Source organism: Ochotona curzoniae, unplaced genomic scaffold (genome assembly GCF_017591425.1).
Source record: "Ochotona curzoniae isolate NIBS_2020 unplaced genomic scaffold, NIBS_Ocur_1.0 contig_430, whole genome shotgun sequence".
In the NCBI taxonomy this organism is placed as follows: Eukaryota; Metazoa; Chordata; class Mammalia; order Lagomorpha; family Ochotonidae; genus Ochotona; species Ochotona curzoniae.
Window position 1 is genome coordinate 16,859,024 of NW_024466219.1, and position 25,807 is coordinate 16,884,830.

At 41.1% G+C, this 25,807-nt stretch overlaps 1 protein-coding gene across 1 annotated transcript in view; it reads left to right on the forward strand.

Annotated features, from left to right (window-relative positions):
• Positions 1-25,807, forward strand: part of CR1 (complement C3b/C4b receptor 1 (Knops blood group)) — a 102,543-nt gene that overhangs the window by 16,915 nt on the left and 59,821 nt on the right. The window contains 15 exon segments of the mRNA XM_040985794.1: positions 337-513; positions 594-684; positions 861-937; positions 2,487-2,921; positions 3,254-3,310; positions 3,313-3,414; positions 3,496-3,577; positions 3,874-3,956; positions 4,423-4,803; positions 5,934-6,119; positions 7,323-7,508; positions 8,120-8,152; positions 8,992-9,067; positions 13,474-13,564; positions 23,353-23,470. Of these exon segments, the coding sequence (XP_040841728.1) occupies positions 337-513; positions 594-684; positions 861-937; positions 2,487-2,921; positions 3,254-3,310; positions 3,313-3,414; positions 3,496-3,577; positions 3,874-3,956; positions 4,423-4,803; positions 5,934-6,119; positions 7,323-7,508; positions 8,120-8,152; positions 8,992-9,067; positions 13,474-13,564; positions 23,353-23,470 (2,175 nt within the window).

Genomic DNA, 25,807 nt, shown 5'->3' on the forward strand with positions numbered 1-25,807 from the left:
AAGCTATCAAACAGTGATTTTTTTAAAAGAGACCTCATCAGAGCTCTCCTCCCAGGGGTGTGCCAGAATCTTCCATGGTGGGGACACAAAAGACAAGAGTCACAGCACCAACTGGGAGTTGAAGGGAACCTGCAGGGCCTAGGTGCAGGAAAGGACCAAAGACTGAGAAAAACTCACCTGAAACTATTCAGAGTGGGGCCACGTGATGCTCTCTGTACTGTTCAGTTAAAACCAGAGGGTACTTGTAGCATTGTTGGCCATGTCTGTAGTTGTTTTCTTTCTGTCACCATTTACTTCATGAATGTTTTCCCTGGTTTTGTTTTTCCTTTCCCTTAGAATGCCCACCCCCTCCTAAAATCCTTCATGGGCATAGTGAATATAAGCGCTTGGCCCGCTTTGACCCTGGAACATCTATAAAATACAACTGTGATCCCGGCTATGAGCTAGTGGGAAAAGAATCCATCCACTGCACACCTGTAGGGGAGTGGACACCCAGTGCTCCCCAGTGTAAAGGTATTCATCCGCATATGCAATTGCTTTGCTGATTTCAAGTTTGCCTTGAGTTAATTTCTCAACCTTGTCTCTTTTCTTAGTGGCAAAATGTGAACCTATTGGACAGCAACTCTTTAAAAAGCCCCAGAGTATGATTATTATACCAGATGTTGACTCTTCTTGTGATGAAGGGTGAGTGAAAGCTGTTGCAAACAGAACACTTGACTGCCATGGATGGGCGGTGATGAGACTGGCTGTACCTCTGCTCCTATTGCTTCCTGTCCTGAAAGTGGTGAGCCTGCTTTGCAGCCAAGAGCTCTTGCTTCGGCTACTGGTCACCAGATGGCCAAATGACTCTTTATCTCTAGGTACCGGCTAAGTGAGAGCGTCTATCAGAAGTGTCAAGGTAAAATTCCTTGGTTTATGGAAATTCGTCTTTGTAAAGGTGAGTAGCAAAAATGACAGAGGAATTAAAATAATATGAGATCTGTGCATATCCAGCAAGATTTATATGAGAAATTAGAGTCTCAGATTCCATTAACCTTGTCGACAGAGGGCATAGTTTCCCTATACCTTTTTTTTTTTTGTCACTCTTTTCTACTTTCACAAATTAAATGTACAGTATACACTGATTCTCCTTTTTGATTTAGGGATTATGAGACTAATGATAGTTATAATATATGAGCTCCTGCACTTAATTTGGGGTCTGTGATGGTTTAGTGAGAGATTGGGGAATGGTATCAGATTTGAAGCCAGGTTCTATTTCTTTTAGTTAACTGTATATCCTTGGACAGTGATGCCATTTCTTTGAACAGCAGTCATTGGTAAAGCTAGCACAAGCCTCCAGACATCAAAGCAATTAAAACTGAATATTACTACCCCTTCTTTTTGAAAGATAAAACTAACTGGCATGAAGCAGGCTCAATCAACAATATACATTCGGGACCGGCAGCGTGGCCTAGTGGCTAAAGTCCCCGCCTTGAATGCGCCGAGATCCCATATGGGCGCCGGTTCTAATCCCGGTAGCTCCACTTCCCATCCAGCTCCCTGCTTCTGGCCTGGGAAAGCAGTCGAGGAAGGCCCAATGCTTTGGGACCCTGTACCTGTGTGGGAGACCCGGAAGGAAGTTCCTGGCTCCTGGCTTTGGATCGGCCATTGGGCTCACTTGGAGAGTGAATCATGGGACGAAAGATCTTCCTCTCTATCTCTCTTCCTCTCTGTATACCAGACTTTGTAATAAAAATAAATAAATCTTAAAAAAATATATATATATACATATATAGTTAGCTAACTCCCAAAATGCTCATCTCACTTCAGCCCCAAAATTGTATTCAAAGAGCATAATTTTATCTCTGGTGCCTTTTATTCCCTAATTGGATGCTTTAAAGTAATCCTTTTTAATTAGCAATTGACTGTTAGGCCCTACTGCCTTATATCATGTTGATTAGCATGTTTCCATTTTTAAAAACATTTTAAGCATTATTTACATTTTAAACATTATTTATTTGAAAGGCAGGAGAGAGAGGGGCAGAGAGAGAGAGAGAGAGAGAGTTCTGTCACTGGTGCACTTCCCAGATGGTTGTACCTGACCAGGGTTGACACAAGCCAAAGATAAAAGCTTCATCCCAGGTCTCCCATGTGGGCATCACTGACCCAAACACTGGGGCCATCTTCCACTTCTTTTTCTAGATCATTAGCAGGAAGCTAGATGGGAAGTGGAGCAGCAGGGATCTATATAAGATGCTGGCATTGTAAGTGGCAGCTTAACATTGTAAGTAGCAGCCACAAAACTGGCTCCAGAATGTTTATTTTCATTAAAGATATTCTATTCCTGTAATAGACAGAATTCAGCATATGTAGTGAGTTTTGGCATAATTCACAGCATGTAAACTCACCCAAACCCTACTAAAAAACACAGGTCATGATCAGCTCTGTTTGTGTTCTTTGGGGTCTAACGCAGCAACAGAATTCTACAGCATCTTTTCCTTCTGCAGAGATCACCTGCCCTCCACCTCCTGCCATCGACAATGGGAGGCACACAGGGAGTCTCTCAGGAGATATTCCATATGGAACCACGGTCACGTATACATGTAACCCTGGGCCTGAGGCAGGAATACAATTTGACCTCATTGGGGAGCCCACCATTCGCTGCACAAGTGATGATCAAAAGAGAGGCACCTGGACTGGCCCTGCTCCTCTCTGCCGCCTGTCCATCCCTGATATCCAGTGTTCGCACATCAGTGTGGCAAATGCGCACATGATATCTGGCAAGGAAGCCCCGTATTCCTACAATGACACTGTGACATTTCAGTGTCAAACTGGATTTACAATGAAGGGCAGTGGGCAGATTCGTTGCAAAGCTAATAACGTTTGGGATCCTGAAATACCAGTTTGTGAAAAAGGTAAAAACTCCAATGAGGGGAAGACAGGTGCTGCCTTTCCTCCTCTTGTTTCTTATTTTCCATCTGATGTTAAAGTCATAGAAAAAGGCAAGGGTGGGGGCAGAAGAGATGACTCCTGCGTTTCTTCTACCTTGTAGTAGAATGTTCTGAATGTTTTGAATGTGTTGTTTGTGTAAGTGGCAGTTTGTCTCTGGAACATACTCAGGGTAGCTAATGGAAGGATCTTTTTTCTAAAGAGGCTTAATTTCTTTGAAAGAATAGAATTACATCGATGATTGAACAAGAATCTCTCAGTTGCAGATGTCTATGGTCATGTTTGAGTTGGAATCTCTCTGTGCTGGCACTTATGTTGGCAGCAGGGTTGGGTCTTTTCTTCCCCCACAGGTGGCATACAGGTGGAAACATGGTCCTCTTTGTGAGATGACTGTAGACTACACTGCTGACCCTGGTTACTTGCTTGTGGGAAACAAATCCATTCACTGTATGCTTTTGGGAAGTAGGAGTCCTTCTGTCCCATGGGGTGAAGGGTACTTTCAGTCCCAGAATGGTCTTTCCCTTGGTTAGGAAGCATCTAGAAGTAATTCCAACTTTGTCCTTCTAGAGGCATGCCAGCCCATGAGAGATATTCAACAGCTTCCAGATGATGCACTTGTGGAACTAGTTAACACGTCCTGTCAACAGGGGTGAGTCTGAGCAGATCCATTCTGAAACACGAGGCGCCTCCCCCAGGGCTGTGCATGAACTCCACTATCAGCCTCCTTTTGGAGGGTCCTCATCGTTACACTCACAGAGAATGGGGAGGTGGGGGAGTCTGATGTCCCTAACCTGCATCTCTGACTTCTCAGTCCTTACCTATTAGTGACTTCCAAGTATGATGCAGTTTGCTTTCTTGGAGGAATGTATTTGTGATTTGAAGAAACTAGGTTGTAAAAACACGGTATGGGAAAAGAAAAATACATCATAATCTGTTTCTGCTTAGGTACCATTTGGCTGGGCACACTTACCAGAAATGTCAGGATGTTGAGAATGGAGTCTGGTTCCAAAAGATCCCCCTCTGTGAAGGTAGGTTAGAAAAGCACTGCACAGTGGTGGTAGGGGTCAGACAGCAGCCCCTGAAAAGCTGTCTACTGCAACTGTCTTAACCATCCATGGGTCCTTTTCAGTGCATGAGGAAAAGTTCAGTGTTGAGTCAGCACTGATGCTGGAAAACAATACTGGCAAGTAGGGACTGGGCATTGGCCAGTACAAACAGCAGATTTTGGGGTCATGGATACATAGCTGTATTCTTTTACTGTACTTTTTCTGATTTGCTTTAGAATGAGTATCTGTTATGCATGTAACTACATTTAATGTAACTATGTTTAATATAGCTACATCTTTAAAAGCACAATCTAGGTTCCAAAATTGGAATAACTTTCTAGTTAGGTGAGGTATATGCAATTGCATGGTGCCACTGTACCTAAATAAAGACTGTCCCCTTGGATGGGATGTACGAGCTGAATTGGAATTCCTTGTATCTCTTCCACAGTGATTCTCTGTCCACCTCCACCTGAGATTATGAACGGGAAATACACCAGCAGGAAGACAAAACAATTTCACTATGGCGATGAAGTGTCTTATCAATGTTACGAAGGCTTCAATCTTCTGGGCCAGAAAACTTTGCAGTGCAACAGTAATCCTGAAGGACAGGGGTCCTGGAGCAGCCCTGCCCCACAGTGCCTCCACGATCCTCATTGTCCCGACCCAGAAGTCAGAAATGGATACAAACTCAGTAAAATTGTCTCTAAATATTACAATGGTGACACAGTAAGCATTGCCTGCAATCCTGGCTTCATCCTGAATGGCAGTCACTTGCTTACGTGTCATACTAACACTTGGGTCCCAGGCATACCAGCTTGTATTAAGAAGGGTAAGATCTTTTAAGGGATAAAATGTGGGAGGTTGTACGAAATTTAAATTTTCTTCTGCCTGAAGAAAAGCAATGAAAGTCCAAAGTATTGTCTATGGAGCTCTGCCTTTTATCTTCTTATGTGAACATTTCCTTTTCATCTTGCAATGTGTTGAGCCATAGTACATAAAAGAACAGCAATGTTCAGCTTCCAAACTGTCAGAGTCTCCAAATATAGTATTCTAATGAATTTTTTTTCACTTTATTTTTATAAATTTTACTTCTTTTTATTATTATCATTTTATGATACAGATCCCTAGGCCCTAGGATTTCCCTTATCTCCTCTCCTCTAATGAATTTTTAAATTGGAAAATACACAGGTTCATTATGGGGCAAATGTCTGAAGTAATATTGCTTGATAAATAAATTTTGAAGGCTGTGATTTCAGCCAGAAAGGGAGTTTTGGTTGTTCTGGAGGCTTAAGTTAGCTTTTAAACCCATTGGAGAGAGAGAGAGAGTGTGTGTGTGTGTGTGTGTGTGTGTGATATTTTAGTTATCAGTTGGCAGTCTTATTCCTGTGAATGACCATTTATGATACAGGCTGCCTGTTGGTGACCCGAGGATTGAACTGCACTGCCCAAAATGGTTTGCTTTGGCTGGTACGGTGGTTTTCATTTATGTGAAAGTAAATGGCCCAAGCTAAATAATAAACCTGTGAACAGTGAGGGCCCGCTTGCTTCCCCACAAGCCACTGGCAATGTGAGCTGAGCAGTAGCTACCAGGTTTAGGAGGATGGGGCTCTCTTATTTGTCTTATGTGGAATCTTCCAATTCCAGCTCTGGGAGACATTTGAATGTGTGACCCTCAAATGCAGTCTGTCAGCTATTTAAAGGAGAAAGAAGAGAATCTTGTTGCTCAGACTCCCATCGTAGACCACAGTCATCAGCGTTTTAGTATCTTAATTTTGACACTTTTCTTCAGATCATACCTGATATAGTTCAGAAATGCACCTCTCTATATGTATTGTCCATCTGGCTGGAAGGAATGAGTGTGTCTAGATGCCAATTAGTTGCTCTTCTGTATCACTACTAGTAGTATTGGCTAGATATTCCTCTGTGTTTAATTAAAGATCCTTTCTTATTGGTCTCAAGCTTCCTTAGGATGTCAGCCTGCATCTAAAATCCTCAATGGGAATCATAATGGTGAAAATATAACTCGATTTCCCCCGGGAAAATCAATCACATACAGCTGTGACCAAGGTTACCTGCTGGTGGGAGAGGCGCACCTTCTTTGCACCCATGAAGGAACATGGAGCCACCCTGTCCCATATTGTAAAGGTACATTGTCTGGTTTTTTGCTCTTCTTTTTATATCAAGTTTGTCCTAATTTGATATATCCAGTTAGGTGAGCTTGTTTTCAACATAAAACAAAGAAATGTAATAATCAGATTATTCAATTAAGTTCATTTAACTGAATTCAATTCAAACAAGTAGAATTGAAAAAGGTACTTTTTCTGCATCTGTTAACCTAATCATGTAGTTTTAAAGTTTTCCTTCAATTTGTTATTTCATTGAAAGATAGTCATTGGTGGTCTAATGGTAAATTGTTTCATTATAAAATGTTTTAATTAAAAATTAAACATTTCAAAATAAGAAGAATGACTTAGGCTATTAACTATCTGGTACAGAATCATTTATGTAATCATTTATATTTAGAATGTTGAAGTAGTTTTGCAAAGTAAACAACTAAAGTAGAAACCTCTATTTATACTGTGGTAGCCATTATGATAAATGTGCATTTGACAAAATACTGATAAAAAGTACAATGATATTTTGATTATATTTCCTGTAAGCTGTGGCTATGTATATAGGGACAATTTTACAAAAGAAAAAATTTAGAAGTCATTCTCATTGTCATAAACAATGTAGATGAAAAATAAGCAATGCATTCGCTCCCAGTATCTGTTGATCTGTGTTTACTCGGTGCCAGCCGTGGTACACAGCATTATCCATGCGTTACCTCCTTAGTCCTCATGAAGTCCACAGGAGGTTAATGCCATTATCCTCCCTGTTTTATGGAGGAATCCCATTGCCAGGGAAACACTTGTGACCTACACAAATCACACAGCAAGGACGCACTAGAGTCATCATTCAAATCCAAGATCTCACATTTTTGACTCCTACACTGAAAATATGGAAGAGAAATAGGAATGTGTGTGTGAAATTATGAAGAACTGGAGTAAGACCAGTGGCAGTAATTCAGGACAGCAGTTCAGAAAACATATCATTATCTATTCAGCCCTCATCATTTCTCTAGGAAGCTGTATTATTCAGGGGATACTAATAAATAAATAAATGATAAATATGAGAGAGGCAGCTGCCACTAAAAATGCGTCTAGGATGTTGTCTGATGTCATTGAATCCTTGGTTATTAAGGACAAAATCCCCTGGTATCAGAAACCTTCCCATGCAGGAAAGTCTCTGCTTTCTTGGTAAAAGGACAACATATGGCTCTACTTTAACTCGATTCTTTAATTTCAGAAGTAAACTGTAGCTTCCCAGAGGACACAGATGGAATCCAGAAGGGGGTGGAGTCTGGGAAGATGTATCAATATGGAGCCATTGTAAGTCCGAAGTGTAAAGATGGGTATACCCTGGAAGGCAGTCCTCAGAGCCAGTGCCAAGACGATCACCAGTGGAACCCTCCCCTAGCTGTTTGCAGATCCTGTAAGTACAGAGGGCTTCCCTGCAACTTGGACCTGACTGATGGGGAGAGAAAGCAAGCAGGGCTCCACAGTTTGTGGATTTTTAATGACATAGATGATTGTGACTAAGTGGTACAATAATTGATGAGCTTGAAGTTGATGGCCTGTTCTAGAAAAAGCACAGCTTTCGTATGGCAAGGGGAATAAATAAAAAAGAAAAAGGTATGAGCAAGAACTGAAAGGTGCAAAAATAAAAAAAGATCACCTTACATTTTACCACAGAGATTTACCTCTTTGGTGAATTTTGATTTGTAAGTGCTTGACCATTTGACAGAGAGCTCTGAAAATATGTTAAAGTAACCTTTTAGAGAATCTAATATTTGCAAAAGAACCCATGGAACCACTGACTATGATGCTAATTCTGATTTGGAAGATTATTATGTTGGCATTTTCTCAGTGGTAAATTCCCATAATTTGCCTTATTAATGTGCAGGTGGGAACAGAACCCACTGAATTGTTACATGAGAAAAGAATGATAACTCAGGTTTCCAGGATCTTTCAAATAGGCGTAGAAGGACGCTGTGTAATTTTGCTGCCAGACTGAGCTTTTCAATGATTTTGTCTTCTCTTTAGACGCAGTTGCTCCACGTGTTCCTCTTCTTGGTGGTAAGTTAATTTAGAAATTTGAAGCTCTTAGGATGTTTTGTACAACTAGTTGCTGAATGTTATTGTTAATGGTATGCTAAGTCTATGAGTATAGGATGGACTGAAATTATGCTTTTTCAGAAATTAAAGGAAAAATGAAGGAAGAAAAGGGGCTGAGGGAGAGAAAAATTGCAGGAGGGAAATACTGTTTTCTTCTAAGAATTGTACCTAAGCAATACATGAAATCTGCTCTTTTATATTAATAAAATGTTTTAAAAACTAAAGACAGTCAAAAATGTTAAAGGTGCTATATTCTACCTGTTAATTTTTTCAGTTTGCCTCACAGGAACTTTTATTTTCTGGTGTTTTAAGAAAATTTTAATGTGTACCTCACATTACAAAATTTCCCATTAGCAGACAGATGAACAATTTAAAGAACCAACTATTCCTAGTTTTTAAATTGTTGTTTTTGATTAAATCTTGGTATTTTACATGCTCTACTGCTATCAAAATAGGCCAGTTTATTCTGTCACAGAAAGACAGGTTTCAGTAAGAGTTAGATGTAGTTATGCAAAATGCTGTAATTCTTCTGCTGTTAATTTCACTGCAGTAATAAGAATGTCTGAAACAAAACTGAAAGAGAAAATTTTAATAGAAAGTTGGCTGGAATTGATTAAACAGAGATTGGATCAAATAAGAATAACAATAAGCCCAAATATGATCCATTCAGGACTTCAGTATTTGTGGCTGAGAATGTTTAAGTATAAATGTCATTTAACATTTGCCCCAGAATCAGTTCAAAGCAGCTTAGGCCACAGTTCTCTTGCAATTGATATTTGCTCTTTTTTTTTTCCCAATAGGTATTATTGCAGGCTCCATGTTTCTTATCTTCTTGATTAGTGTTGCCTTATTCATGATATCAAAACACAGAGAACGGTAAGTTCAAATGCATGTTTGACCAAAATACAAAAAGGCACAAATTGCATGAAATGAACACTGCAATGTGATAACCAAGTAGTGCAGGACTCATAAGAAGGATCAGAAAGTGACGAACTAAGTTATATTAAGTGATATGTAATTCTCCAGTGCAAAGACTACGTTGCTTCCGCATTTATTTTGGTAGTGAAGATGAAGATGATGAGGAATACCTTTGGATAAAATTTGTCCTCTATCTACTTATTTCCTTAGAATAATTTTCTACTTAACAAGGATGCATGTACAGGCATTTAATGCTTAGTAAATATCATTGAAGAACCTCTTAGAAAGTTTGTTCTTGCCTCATCATATATCAAATTTTAATATTTATACTTCATTGATCTGCTTATTCTTCCACTATAATAATATATAATATATATAATAATATATAATATATAATTTTTTTGCCATTAATATCTGGTAGGACAAGAATTCCCACTCTAATTTTTTGGTTAAATATTTATTTTGACTGTTTGAATTTTATGGTACAATTTTATACAGACTGGAATTCCCATCCCTCCCAAATCCTACCCCCTGATTTTCCCCAAGTTGCTACAATAGTATCATCCTTCATAAGGAGTAATGATTCCATCAGTCTGTTATTTAAATGTGCCCCTACATTGGTGGTACAATGTCAGACAGCCCAGCATCCCACTGCCTACACATTTCTAACAGTTTCATTGGGAGTCCATCTTTGATTCGGAAGCAGGGATGCATATTGCATTGTATCCCCATGTCTAGATATGGTAATCTCTATTACTCCATCACTATATTATTTTAAATAATTATTTTGTGTTATTCCTTATAAGTGCATTTTAGAATCATCCATCATTCCCTAATAGCAGAAATATTATGATTATATTAAAATTATATGTTAATAAGAAATTGGCATCTTTCCTATGTTTCTCATTCTGAAAGATGATACACCTTTCTATTTGTTCAAGTCATCTAACAGAGATATGGAAATAGATTTTGTTCAAACTGATCTGCCTACCTCTATGAACCAGAGATGCTCTATTAATAATCATAGTATTACAATGATTTTGTGAGATAGTTCAATTTTTCTCCTCTATTTTAAAATTTCCTTCTACTTGCTTTTTTGTGCGTAGATAGGTTATAAGGTTGTTCACACTGTAACCTCTTCCTCACTCAGAGCAAGAACAAGATTTACTTTTTCATATAGGGCTTTTCATGTCACTGATGTGTCCATTTAGCAGACATTAGGGAAATCGGAAAAGGTCAGCAGGTGCCTGATCATCCTAAGACTCTTGTTCCTGACAAGGAGCTGTAGTTTATTCTGTAGAGTCTAAAGCAAGGTGCTCAGGTGGTCAGATTTGCATGTTTGAAAGCAGAGGCCAGACAGGGCTCTCAACCAACAGGGATGGGAATCAAGAGGATGAAACAGATGCAGGAGATATCTTTGCTTTAAGAGGACAGGATTCCCAGGACGTGGTGATTTGCTGCATATAGGAGAAGCGGCACACAGAAGGACTCACATGAAGGTGACTGGCTAGACCCAGTGATTCACCCAGGGAGCAGAGGGGCAGCTCCGTAAAGGGACAGCTCAGTTCTGAACTGTTAGTGTGAAGCACCCATGATACAGGACTCAGGATAGGGGCCTGGACTCAAGTAGGTGATGCTTAACCCACTGCAGATGCCTTAAGACCAAAAGGCACAGAAAAGGTAAAATGGGGGTTGAAAGAAGGGGGAGCAGAAATAGAAGTAGGAGGAAAACTAGGAGAGCTTTGCAGAATTCAAGAGAGCAAAGATCTCAGAACAAAAAAATAAATAAAGAAAGAAGAGGGTGCTATTTGCATAGCCTTCCTCAAAGGAAGCTAGAAGATAATTTTAGTAAAGAGTAATTGGAAATTTAAATAAATAGAAAATGTGGTCTCTATCTCTTTCCTTCATGCCACTAAGACTTCTATCAGAGTATTGCATGTGTAGGATGTTTAACTAAAAGCAAAATCGCTAAATTTGTGTTGCAAATATGGCAAATGCCTACAAGTTCAACTAACTCATATATTTTGGTTTGGTTACTATTTGTTAAAATGATTATATCCTAATCATGTATTTAAAAGCTTAAACAGACAAAAATTCAGAGTGTTGTTAACTTAAATTCCTATATTTCACTCACTTTTATTACCTGTTAGGAGCCACAGACTTATGGGCCTTAGACTTGGCCTTCCTGACAATCTGTTGCATTGCAAAGCCTACCTTGGGCAAGCAGGGCCACAGCAAGTGGGATATTAGGCCATCCTGTGTAAAGCAAGCGGAATAGAACACCCTTGTTCCTGTTGAAATAGTTCCTCCCCTGTTTCAGTATAGATGATTAGTTCCTTCCCTGCTTCAATGAAGATAATTACTTCCAGGAAACCCCTCCCCTTTCCATCCTCCAGTAGAGAAGAAGGTATATATATATATATATTTTACTCCATATATATATATATATATACCATATATATCATATACATATCTATATATATCCATATATATATCCATATATCCATATATATCCATATATATATATGGTGTATATATATATACATATATATATACATATCCATATATATATATACACACCATATATATATGTATATATATATATACACCATATATATATATATATGGTGGAAAGCAGTGCCTCCTGCTCTTTATTTTACTCCGAGGATAAATAAAGAGCAGGAGGCACTGCTTTCCACCAAGTACATGTGTCCGTGTGTTTCTTGAGCCAGCAGCCTGGAGGCTAGCAGCTCGGCATTCCCAGACCACCCTCGGGTTTGAGTGTCATGTCCTGCAGGTTGGGAAAATTACCATTTTCCAACTTAATTTCTGATTCACTGACATAGGCATTTGAACTTCCTTAAATATTTATTATAAATGTATGACTAACTCATCTGTTTAAAATGAATGTCTAGTGGGACCAGCATGTTGCAGCAGGTTAAGTCTCCACCTGTGACACTAGCATCCCAGATGGTCAGTTGTTAGAGCCCTGGCTGTGCTCTTCTGATGCAGTTCCATGATGATGCACCTGGATAGCAGCAGAACCCATGTACCTGAACACCAGTACTCACATGGGAGATCTGGTTTCAGCCTGGCTGAGTCCCAGCCATTGTGGCCATTTGGGAAGTGAGCCAATGGATGAAAAATTTCTTTTTCTGTCTCTCTCCTCCTCTCTCTCCAATTCTTCCTTTCAAATAAATTAAAAAATATTAAAAAATGTAAAAATGCCTAGTGACAAAGTTAAATATTTTGAAAGTAATCAAAACAGTTGAAAAAATGATATAGTTTCTTCTGGTCATCTAAGATAACTTAACAAAACCTAAATCTCACCTTAATCTAATATGACCATTTTGAAAGTTCTAAATATGTCTGTAATAAAATGATCTTTCAAATAGGTGGTTAATGGCATACCTGGAGTACCCTTAATTGTAATCCTTCTTCCATAGTAATCTTAGGATATTTTAGAATTCTACATGATTGTATAAATTAGGTTTTATTATTTTCACTAGTTTTGACAATGTTGTATTATAAGCACAGTCATGTAGGTACATCATCAAGGTATATCATCAAAGAGAAAATGAGAACATTCTTTTGAAAACACTTAAAAGTTTTAGTGATGTGTGACTATAAGAATTTTGAGTTAAACATCTTATATAAAAAGTTCCTTTTAAGTGGGACCTAGTGCAGTAACCTAATGGCTAAAGTGCTGAGCCAGGATCCCATATAGGCACCAGTTCATGTCCCGGCTGTTCCACAACCTATCCAACGTCCCACTTGTGGCCTGGGAAAGCAGTTGAGGACGGCCCAAAGCCTTGGGACCCTGCACCTGTGTCAGAGACCCAGAAGAAGCTCCTGGCTTTGGATTGGCTCAGCTCTGGCCTTTGCAGCCACTTGGGGAATGAACCAGTGGATGGGAGAACTTTCTGTCTCTCCTTCTCTATGTAAATCTGACTTCCCAATAAAAATAAATAAATCTTTTTTAAAAAATGGTTCTTTTAAGTTCATCTGGAAGTCTATGTCTCTAAAAGGTAAAGTTTTGATCACATCCTAAAATAAAAGCTTCTTTTTGAATTTTGTCCTTCACCTTGTAGTTGTTAGTTTTTACAGTAATGAGGTAAAGTCCCCCCAGTCTGTTTACTTGGACACTTCAAGCCTACCAAGTTACTGTTTTGTTATTTTTCTGTGCCTTCCTTAAATAGTTGAATTCTAGTTTACCTCATGAGATCCTTAAAATAACAAAATCAACTCAACTATGAAAATTACCTGCTATAGGGAATTATGAAAGGGAAACAACTCTTAAGTCTTAATAAAGTAACTGCAATCAATAAATAAAGATTTTACTTTTTCTCTCTTCTCTCTTTTAGCAATTATTACACAAACAAAAACCCTCAAGACGCAGCTGCTCATTTAGAAAACCAAGAAGCATATCCTGTTGATCCATACAACCCAGCAAGCTAATCAGAAGACTGAATGGTACCTACTGAAATTGAATTGCTTTTATTAATTTGTCAATACTACCTCCATTGTGTCCTTATGAAAAGCAAAGTACTAAGTATATGTGCTTCTGAGTATTATGTAAATCTTTGGTATTCATGGATAGTGATTGCTAATTTGCTTAATATTCCTTGCTAAAATAATGTTTCAATTTTCCTAAATCCATTCAAAAAATACTTGACTAAAGAGCAAAATGATTAAAGTAGAAAAGAAGATGCTAAGCACTGGAAAAGAAAGAGTATAGGCCAGAGGGATAGCAGGAACAAGGGGGATGCCAGGAAGTCCTTACTAAGAAAATGGCACTGATCAGAGGGAAGTAAGGATTCAACTATGTAGGTTTGGGGGAAACAATATTCCAGGAAGAAAGAATAGGATGTGCAGAGAGCAAACACAGTGTACACTTGCTGTGTTGGAGGTACAGAATGAGGTTAGAGTGTCCTCCAGCAGGATGACTATGGAAGACAGTGGTGGAGATGAACTTAGATAAAGAAAGAAGGGATAGTGAGAAGGAGATAATCATATACAGGTCATGCTAGGTCAGTGTGTTGAGTTGAGCTGGGTTTCAGTCCTGAGCTGGAAAACATTAGGAGATTTTAATAGAGAAGCATCACAACTATCTTAATTGCTAGGATAAGTGAATACAGGAAGCAAAGGATAGGAGATGGGGTGTGTTGAGGGGAGTGAAGAGTGAATTGCAATAATCTAGGCAAGAAATCATGTGTGGCTACCACCAAGTTGAAGAGAAGGGGTCAGATTCTGTAGATAGTTTCAGAAGAGTGACAAGTAGACCCATCAGTGTTATACTAGAATCTGAACAAAAGAGTCCCATTGATAATGCCAGGGGGGTTTGGTCAGATCAAGTGGAAGAACAGAAATGCCTTGATCAAGTACATAAAGAGCAGGGTTGGAGGGAAAAGGCTTGGATGATGGAGAAGTTGAGATGCTTAACAGATATCCAAGTCAAAGTGTCAAAAAGGTGACTGATACAAAGCCTGAATTTCAAGAAATAGGTCCAGGCTGGAGACACTATGGAGCCTTGCCAGCACATGGCTATACCTAACAATGACACTGAGCTAATGGGGAGACAGAAGCTAGATAGGAGAAAAAGGTCCAAGTACTGAGCCTGGGTTCTTCTACATTAGAAGTCATGCAGGGCCAGCAAAGGAAAGGAGCCACAGCTGCTGGTACAGGAGAAAACCCCTGAGTGCAGAGCACCAGCAGTCAAGTGCAAGCTAAATTAAGGAGGAGTGAAGAAGCAACTGTTTCAAATACTGTCAACAGGGCAAGAAAGATGAGTAGTGAAAACTGACCACTGGATTCACCAGCACAAAATGTTTCGCTAAACTGTGTAATAAGAATCATTCAGCATAGAGGAGGGATATAGGAGCCTGGTTAGAGTCAGCTCAAGAGAATCAAAGAACAGAAATTGCAGGTGTCAACTACAGAGAGCTCTTTCAAGGAGTCTTTATTAAAAAAAAAAAAAGATGATCAGATCAGTTGAGTGATAATAAGGGCAAAAGGTAAAGTCAAGGAGAAATTTTTTTTAATAATGGAAACATGAAGATGATGAACTTGGCTTAGAGACTAGAATGGAGATGTTAGAGGTGTAGGGGAAAAGCAGAATATACTAAATGAATGTATTCAGACGGAAGACTGAATGATAGGAAGTAGAGTGAGGTGGTCAAGTTCCACAAGGATTTAAAGGAGAAGACAAGGAAAAACATCATGGGGTTCATTGTGCCAAATCATTGTACCAAGGCTCTTTAATATCTCATCTCACTTAGTCCTCACTGGCATTTTGAAAGGAGGACAAGATCCCCCAGATAATTCCAAGATGCAGATATAATATCCAAGATGGGAAAACCACAGCTTGAGCAAAATTTCAAGACTAATACTTGGCAAAAGTGGAATTCAAACTCAGCTTTGACTTCAAATGGATTTCTCCCATGTGATCTATAAGAATAAAGTTATCTTAATCTCTTTCATCTTAGAACTGACTTGACTAAGAGTAGAAACCTTAAACAAGGCTCTAGAACACTCCTGTGGCCGTTAAGGAAGAAAAGGTTACTTATTGTGATACAAAGGAAGGGGAAGAACAAGGGATATGATGTCAGCCAGATCTGCAATCCAGACCAGAGAGGGCTTGAGAGGCAAGCTTTTAGATACACAAGTACTGAATGAAGGCACAAATATGAAAATGTTGCTTATATACCTTCATAAGTAGTTTCATTAACAGTCATCAACATAAATTATACTCATTATTTGTTCCAGATCATCATATTTGAAGAAGGACCTCCTACTATAAGGACATCTAATAAACTCAGTATTTCATTGGATGATAGCACATAGAGAGCACGTTAAAAATCTCATTGTTTAAACCTGGAGCTGCACCACTGCTACTGATGCTGCCTCCTGAACACAAATGATCTATTTCTGTAAACTACATGCTTGAAATCCAGCTGAACACTGGGAAGAAACCTTGCTAATAGCAACTCTGTGTGGTCTCAGCATTGTTGAAATCATTCATAAGCTATAACTGCCATATGCACCTTTTCTCAAGCAAAACAGAAGGAGTTGGCTTCATAGTAGAGGGGGAAGTCTGGTTTCACTGCCATGTGTTCTTCAAGGACTTTCTGAAGTGTTCCACCTGAAGCCAGCAATTGGCAAATTCTATGGCTCTAGACGTGTCACTTTCTGAAGGAAGACATGGAAAAAGGATCTCCTCAAATATAGAGTCTTCTTCTTTTCGTAAAAAACATGCTTACTACTACCATAGGCTTTGACTTATAATGTGGTTGCAATTTAAATCAAGTGTGAGGCGTTGCCTGTATGGAGCCACACTCTTACCGGGAAGTGTGCTTGGATTCTAATAGCAGCTTCCTTCTCCAAAATCACCAAACATTTCATTTGTATTTCCACTTGCTCTGAGTTTCCTCACAATATACACTTTGCCTTTCTACGATCACTCAGTAATTCTGATTTGCACAAGCTTTGTGAAATTATGGAAGTTAAGTTTAAATTCTAAAGATTTGACATAAAATTTAAGCTTTGGATGTTTCCTTAGCAGTTTTGTCATAAGTTCCACTTGCTTGTAAAGTATCATTTAACAATGTGCATATTAGCCATTCAAATAAATTATATTCATTAAAATTGCCTTACATGATTTTTTTTTCTGGAGCCAAGTCTTAAATGACAACAACAGTCATGGGGTTTTCAGTCTTCATAATGTAATATTTATTCTGGATCCCACCACTTGTTCATTATAGCCTTACTCTCAACCAAAAAGTTAAATTTCCTTGCCTTCAAGATTTTCTCTTAGGGTTTTCCACCCAACACCTTCCCCTAGCCATCTTTTCCTCCTCTATTGTGTCTGAGATCCAGCTGCTAAGTTTGTTCCAGCACAAACTTATGTGTAAAATTAAAACTTTTTCACTGGTAGTCACAAATTCACCCTCTCTACCTTCTCCTAGACTAAGTATGCAATCATCATCTACCTTTTTTTATGTGATAGAAAATACATACCATCTATCACCTTGCATTTTTAAAGCATAAAATGTTACAGTTCAGTGGGGTTAAATACACATTCACATAGTTGTGCAACACATCTCCAGAATTGTTTAACATCATTTAATATAATAAACTTGATATTGTCATACTAAAACTACATACATTAAATAACAACTTTCCCAAGTTCTGAAAACCATCATTCTGTTTTCTGTTTATGAGAATTATTTATAAGTCAAATCACACAGTATTTATCTGTGGCTGGTTTATTTCACTCAGTACAAAGTTTTTCATTTATGCTGTAGCATGTGACAGGATGCCCTTGCTTGCTGAGACTCAATAATTGTTCATTGCATGTAACTGCACATTGGGCTTATCCTTTGGTCCACTAAAAGACCCTTGTGTTGCTTCTGCCTCTTGGTCCTGTGTATGAGGCTGCTGTGATCATGGTCATGCAGACACCCCTCCAGATATTGCTTTCAATTCTTTGAAATGTCCACCTACAAAGGGAGCACTGTTCAGCCCTTTTATTCTTTGACAGCACCATTTTCAATTCCCAACATTACCTATTCACTCATGTCAACTCACGTACTCCATTCTGCCTTTGTTCCTCCTTCTCTGAGCAGATGTGAAAACACTGGAGGACAGTTCTCCAAGCTTCCTTTCCTTTGACCTCCATGATTGCCTGCTGCATGCACCATACTTCTTTTCTCCCTCCCATCTGTCTCTTCCAGTTCACTACTTCATCAGTGATACCCCCTCCCATCTCTAGCTCCTTCCACCCACAACCTTCTCAAGCCAGAGCCTATTCAGCTGCAAGTGACAGAAATCCATCTCACAATGGCTTAGACCAGATTCTAATGTTACAGCACAAGACATTGTAAAAGGCCAAGAGTGAACTTATCATATGTCAAATAAGAATTAAATAGTCAAACCATGCCCTTAATCTACTCTATCTCTTGCTCTCCTTTCCCTTGACGACTTCATTGTTTGACAGGCACTTCCTAAAAACTAGCAAAGTATTTGTTGACTGTGTTAAATTCACAGCTATCAGCTCAGCATTTCAGCACAAAGAGCTTTCTTGTCTAGTATTTCCTTTAAAAAGTCACTTTAGCAGCTCATTTCTCCAAACAGGGTCCCATTCCCCCAATGAATCAATGATTAGTACAGTGACATGAGTAGATGACAAGGACTGAGTTGCCTGCTCTGTCATGGAACTGTGGTTAATTTTGGAGCCCATCTCAGTCATTTTCAAATATGGCAGTTGTGTTCCCCAAAGAACAGCTGGCATCATCTAGAGACATATTTGATTGCTAATGGCTGACAGAAGAGAAGGGACTGGCATCTCACAAGTGGACCATGAAACATCCTACAGTTCAGAGGGCACCCCTACAACAAAGGCCTATCTGCTCCAAAATGTTATTTGAACTGAGGCCAAGAAACCACAGTGGGCTTGACCCACACTGAACCACAGCAAAGAGTGTTTCCCAAGGGAAAAGTCTAGGAACAAATTTCAGAGAAAAACACCCATTTAAAATAAGAGATATCCACTGCATCCCTTCATTCAAATTCTTCCCACACCATACATGTTTCAGTCTCAAACTAAACTTCTGCACCACCAAAGTATCTGAAAAAATGTTTGACCTCAGCTGTGTCCACCATTACAGCCATTCATTTATTCACTAAATGCTCAGGTAAACCCACTGTGTGCTAAGCACTGATCAGATCACATGTGGTGAGTGTCAGACCGATGCCTCCTCATGTAGCTTGTACTCCAGTGGGTAGACAGGCATGTTGTCAGGTGGCAATGGAATTAAGAAATATGCTAACCATAACCCAGGGGAAGGGGAAAGGAAGTTCTGCATGAATGTATCATTTTAAACAGTGGCCCCAGGAAGTCTTAATTGCAAAGATAACATTTGAGCAATAGAATTCAGGCATGTCAGGAGACGGCCAGCCATTTGCACAGAGACTCATATCAAGAGCTGCCCAAGTGAAAGGGACATTAATCATATTAGAAGATATGGCTTGTTTCCATGGCAATGGTAGATCCAGAAGAACAGAGGGAATAAGTGATGCTGGAGAGAGGAGAATTTTTGCAGTGATCTCTTTTGGCATATAAGAGCATACTGAATCCAGTTCATGAGTTCAGAGGTTATTCTTGGATAAGGGCGTGAATGCACCATCATTCTAATGAGATGAACAGCTGTATCAGCCAAATACAGGTATAGGTATATGGGGGCATGGAGGGGGAGTGGTGATAGAAGATTGTAGAAGTTCTTTTTGATTGCTTCTGTTTTCTCAGTAAAACAAAAAAAGGGGGGGGGGACAAAGTTGTAAACAGAGATCAAGAATGGAGGCAGTGTGAGCATTCAGTGCCAAAAAAAAATTCTTAAACATTCCTTCAGGGAAAAGCAAGAATAAGTAAATTAGATAAATAGCAATGGAGCACCAGACAGAATGACGATGGTACACTTGAAATGAGGTGTTGTTGAAGTAAAACTGGTCATTGTCCACATGTTTTTTTCTTGAGCCACATTCTGTTTCATAGGTCTAGGGGTATCATACCAAAGAACTGGATGTAACTAAGATTGCTGTTTTGTCTAAAAAATAGTGTAAGGGCCCGGTGCGGTGGCGCAAGTGGTTAAAGGTCCTCGCCTTGCACGCCCAGGATCCCATATGGGCGCCGGTTCTAATCCCGGCAGCCCCGCTTCCCTTCCAGCTCCCTGCCTGTGGCCTGGGAAAGCAGTCGAGGATGGCCCAAAGCTTTGGGAACCTGCACCCGCGTGGGAGACCCGGAAGAGGCTCCTGGCTTCGGATCGGCATAGTATCGGCCGTTGCGCTCACTTGGGGAGTGAATCATCGGACGGAAGATCTTCCTCTCTGTCTCTCTTCTCTGTATATCCACCTTTCCAATGAAAAAATAATAAAAAAATAAATCTTTAGAAAATAGTGTAAGAATGAGAGAGCTGAGGATGTGTGCAAGATAATGACTATCCTGAAGGAAGATGGCATTTAACATGATGAGGATGAAGGTGAAGCACATAGAGGGGTGTGCATAAGCGTTTGACCTAGCAATGAAAATCTTTCACCTAGGTTCCACATTAGAGCTTGTCCATGTTGTAGTGCCTGGGCTCAGTTCCTGCCTCAAGGTTCTTGTCAGTGCAGTCCCTGGGAGATAGCAGATGATGGCTCAGGCAGCTGGGTTACTGACAACCATGAAGCAGAAATCTCAGTTGAGTTCCTGGCTTCTGGCTCCTGGTTCCTGGCTCTAGTCCCAGCCCTTACAGGCATTGAATGAATGAACCAAAAAGTGGAAGCTATGTCTATCCATCTCTGCCTCTTCAATAATAATAATAATAATAATAATAATAATAATAATAATAATAGAAGATGAAGGAGTTGAGAGACTGAGAAGTGGTAACTGGATACATGGGCTACAGGTACTGGGAGATGCAAAGAGTTTTGGATCCAGAATATAAGAGAGTGAACTCAAAGTGTAGGATTGTAGTTGGGGAATGGGATAGTTGGGATTATATAAGGAACGCAGTTGTAGTGACAGGTTCCAGGATATGGATATGGACGTAGCTTGGAAAACACAGTGCAGGGCATGATCATAACCAGATGTCAGGCAACTAAAAAAGCAGGCATTTGAAAATGCCACAGCCGTGAATACACAAATCAATGAGGACTGTCACAGGAGTAATGGCAGAACAGATGCTCAGGAGTTGGTTCAAGCTTCAAGGAATGATTGAGAGCAGGTGACAGGAGGGTGTGGCCAGAAGACAGAATATGACACAAGACATTTTCTTCTCACCCCTTTTCCATAGCCATGTGAATGACTTGAAAGAAGAGGCTCGGCTCCCTGAGGAACGGTATTGGATGTACTGAAATGGAAAGGTGATGAATGACCTAATCAAAGTACAGATTTCTTACAATTAAATCTCCATAGAGATGCTAAAGGAGATTAGTGAAAAATGCAAAACATACTAGACCTTTGGCTGATGGTCCTTTCTTAGTAAGTAAGGGGAGAATTTTAGACTCAATAAGAGGGCTGGATGAAGCCAGGCAGTGTTCCAGAATGTTTGGGTAAGACAGGGCTGGGCACTCTAATGGCACAGGTGCTCCAAACTGCATACACGTGGATCTCCTTACGTGAAGATGCATGAGCAGAGAATGTCTCTGCCTTGGACATCTGTACTCCTCCACAAGTCACACTTCCGTAGAGTACAGTGGAATGAACACATTTACTAAAATACCCGCTACACCATTCATCTCTCCTCCACCCTCACGTGTCCCTTCCAGAAGAAGCTCCTGGCTCCTGGCTTTGGATCAGCTCTACTCCAGCCACTGTGACCACTTGAGGAGTGAACCAGCAGAAGGAAGATCCTTCTCTCTATCTCCCCTTCTCTCTATAAACCTGCCTTTCCAATAAAAATAAATCTTTTAAAAAGTAGTGCCAGACCAGGTGTGGCTAGGACAATACACATCAGTGAGAACCAGAATGAGTGTGAGCTGGCTGATCAAAGCCACCTTTCCTGCTAGGACAAGAGATTGACAAAATCAACCTGTGCCAAGCACCCACTGTTGTGCGCAAAATCTGCCACCGGGAGGAAAACCAACAGAGGACCCTGGGAAATTCCTTTGTAAGGACACAGTCCATGCAGGTGAACACAAGAACCAAGTCAAGAAGCAGCTCTGACCATGCCAGGTTATAGTATCCACCAGCCTACATGTGGCTCAGATCTGGGGACAGGCCGGGCTGAGCTAGTTCACAACACCCACTGGCAGATTTGAGAACCAGGATAGGGTTGCAGGAGGAGCCAGGTCAGGCCACAACACCAGCCAGCTCACAGTGGGAATGCTGAGGTGAGGCAAGCCATGCCACAGTGGGGTCTGTGGGAGCAGGGTTCGTGAGCCGCAATTGCAGGTGATCTGGTGGGGCTCAGGTCACCTGGCCTGGGTCCTGGGGCCCCCTTGCTCAGTGGGTGCCAAGTTCATGAGCCCTGGGGGTAGGAGTTCTGGTGGGGCCGGGTCACCTGGCCCAAGTCCTGGGGCCTGCCTATGAGGTGAGTGTGTTGGGTTCATGAGCCCCAGAGGTGGGGGATCCAGTGGGGAACCCAGTGGGGCTTGGGTCGCCTGGCCTGGTTCCCAAGGTTTGCCTGCTGGGTGGGTGCCAGGTTCGTGAGTCCCAGGGATGAGGCAGCCTCACCCCTGAATTGGTGAAATCAACAGCTTTTCAGAACTATCCAAACCACCTGGTCAGAACCCTCAGAACACGCTCTGCATCAGGACCCTGGATTGACATTGGGTTGGTTTTCCATCCTTGGGTACTGGGACAGTTGGGAGGCTAGTGGATTCCCCCTTTAACTCTCCCATTCCCCCAGAGACAAGAAGAAATAGAGAATTTGGAAACAATGATTTCATCCACTTTTCCCTAACCCTCACTCCTTCCCTCCCTGGTCAACCATATAATCATCATTAAAAATTAAAAAAAAATTTAAATTAAATTAAAAAAGCAGAGCCTCTATTCATTTCTAAGCTTGCCTCCTTTTCCTTTCTGGCACCATCTTTAACAATCAAAGTAATTGAAATCCACTGCATGAACAAATCTGCCCAATTCCATCTCCAGTGTCTTTGTTAAGCTTTTCTGTCATCAATCCAGGTAAAGCCAGCATTTTATGTCAATAGGTTGATGGCAAACGACTTCTTCCTGTCCCCCCATCCACCACTGCACCACTGCACCATCCACACTATTTGAATCTCGCTTGCAGAGGCTTCTATTTTAACACTGTACAAGTGCTGGGTCGTGCCCTTTCAGGAACCTTTGAAATCTGTGCCTCCACCGAGCAGAAGCCTCCTCCGAGAGCGCGTCCCCAAGCCCTGCATACCGGGCAGTTCAGCTGCACATCTGCCCACACGGATTCCTGCCTGGACAGCACCGCCTTTGTTGTGACCCGCGGATCCTCAAGTGGAGCTCAGCTGAGAGATGGAGGCAAGGGTCTGATTTTGCGCCTGCACCTGAGTCTCTAAGGCAATCTCAGAGCGTCAGTCTCCCTAGAAACAATGCAAATGCGGAGTAAACAGCACGGTGCTTATTAAGGGGAAGCTGTGGTCGAAAGCTTTGTTCCGCGGAACCCTCGGCCCTTTCCAGATCCCGGGCGCAGGGCCCAGCTACCGCCTCCCGGCTCCACCACGCGCTCCCTGGCCTTCCATCGACTTGGTGAATGCTCCGCCCGTAGTAGCGCTTGGAGAGCATGGGAGCCGCTTCCGCGCGGAGCCCTTCACCTCATCCGTCCTGCTGCAGCGGAGGAGCCCTTTTGGCGGCTGCGGTGCTGCTGCTGGCGCTGCCGGCGACCTGGGGTGAGACGCGGGCGGGCAAGGGTCGCGGGGCTCCGGGCTGGTGGGCAGGCGGGAGGCGCCGCAGTGCTGGACCCGCATTTAGTGTGCAGAATCCTCGCGCGACTGGGTGACAGAGACGGTAGCCTCTGGGAGAGAGTTCGTGGCTGCAAAGACTCCAGAGGCTCAGCGTGCAGCGTGGCCAGCTGTGGCTTTAAAATCTCACTGCCTGGGACCCGCTGCGGCCCAGCGTGCTGCTGACCCTAGCGAAGGAAATGGGGTTTGGTAATTAAAAGAAAACTGCGTTTAACCTCAAAAACCTCATTGGGAGAGAAGTTACCGCACCTGTCGGTTTCCTCATCCTTAAATGAAATGTATCCCCTTGCGCATCAGTGCCACTACCTTAAGGGCATAAAACATGTCAAGTGCCTATCATGGCACATGTCATTTATTTTCTACCCCATCCTGGACCACTGCCTTTGCCCATGGTTCCAAGGGTGTTAGGATAAACACTCCCACTCCTCCTTAGAGTGTAATTACCTGCCCTCCCTGGACTCACTCCGCAACCACAAGTGCAGCCAATAACAACATACACTTAATTGAACTTGGATGTTGAGACTCCAGGAGTCTGGGGCCTGGAGCAGGCACAAGCACAAGGTGCAGTGGGGTCTGGCTGCAGGCGGGAAGGACCGCAGAGTCGCTTACACACCGCATCTCGCCACGTGTTGAGTGCAGAGTAAAGCTCATCCGTAGCTAGCAGGGGGATTTTCAGGCTATGTCTTCACTTCCTTCCCCAGAAATTAGTAAGCATCTTCAGTCTAACCCTCCTGTCACTCTTCTGACTGCCTCTGAAATCGCTCCCTGTCACCAGTCCGTGGGAGTGACAGCCTGGAGCCTTTCCCTAGCCATGGGTTTCTTCTCCACTGCTACATCTGTTGGCACACACTAGTTTCCTTGATCCTTGTCAGAGAATACGGAAAAATGGGTTTTCACTGAAGTGATTATGAATATTTTATTTCCTTGGACATCAGAAAGTAACCCGCTAAGGGAAGAGATGTGATGAAGGCATAATTTTCATTGTAGACACAAACCATGCCAAAGAAACACAGCAATATGTTGTCAGGGTTTAGCAGTACCTCCTTCCTTATGGGCACTTGGTGATAGTTTGCTGGTGTTTATTAAGTTACTGCTATAAACAATCCCAATCGCCATTAACTGCAATAATAACAACAACAATAATGAGATTATCATAATAGCCCTCAAGTGTGAAACAGCCTACACTAAACGTAATTTGGATGTGAAGGTAATTTTAATAAAGTAATTGCTGCTGGGATGTCTCCAGCGCACCACTTTGAAACTGAAAAAGACATATCGGAGAAAGCAACACCTACAAGCTGTAGGAGCGTAGAAGTAGGAGGCAGGGCTTTATGATGCACTCTCCTTAATTATTAGGAGGCCAGAATTTTGACTTTCCAGCTCAGGTAACTTACTGACATTGGGAGCACGAGTGTTTCTACTCTTCAAGGCAACACACAGCACTGACTTTCAGAGTCCACTTGCATAAAATAAACACAATTGGCAGGTTGCATGGAGAAGTCGCTTTTGAACATCAGATGAAGCAGCGCATATGACAGAGTTTTGTAATCTGAAAACCCCCATGCAGAGCTTTAGAAACTATGACTAGGAGGTCATGCAGAAGAGCCCAAGTTTACAGCACAATTGGGAAGAAAGAAATTTCAGGTCCAGTGATGGGAAAGGCTGAGCACAAGAGGCATGGCTTTAGCAGTGTTTAAAGAGTAAGCCCAGAAACAGGGTTGTACACAATAATCCAAAGGGATATTTATTTCTACACAAAAGATAACAGAAGTATGAAGATCTTCTTGCTATAATTGCACTATCTATGAGATCATAATGTGTTCCTCTAAAATGGACTTTGATTAGTTATATAGGCATATTACAAACTTTAGGGCAATCACCGAAAGGCAGAAAAGAGAAGTAGAACTGATCTGCTAATTAATTACGAAAAATAGAACCCTGTAGCATGTTCAATTAAAAACACAAAGGAAAAAGAATAGATTACAAAGATAGAAGCAAAAAATAGGGTAAAAAATAGAAAATCATAATAAATATGGCAGTGCTCAAGCCAACTATGTTGATAATTACTAGGAGTTCCAATGTTCTAATTATTCCAATTAAAAGATAGTGATTGTCAGAACCAAGTCTATGCTGTCTATAATAAACCACTTGAGATATAAAGAACCTTGTTTATTAAAAGGCAACTGAATGGAGAAAAATATATCAGAGTCATATTAATCTAAAGAAAATAAGAGTCATTAATTTCAGACATAACGGACCTCAGAA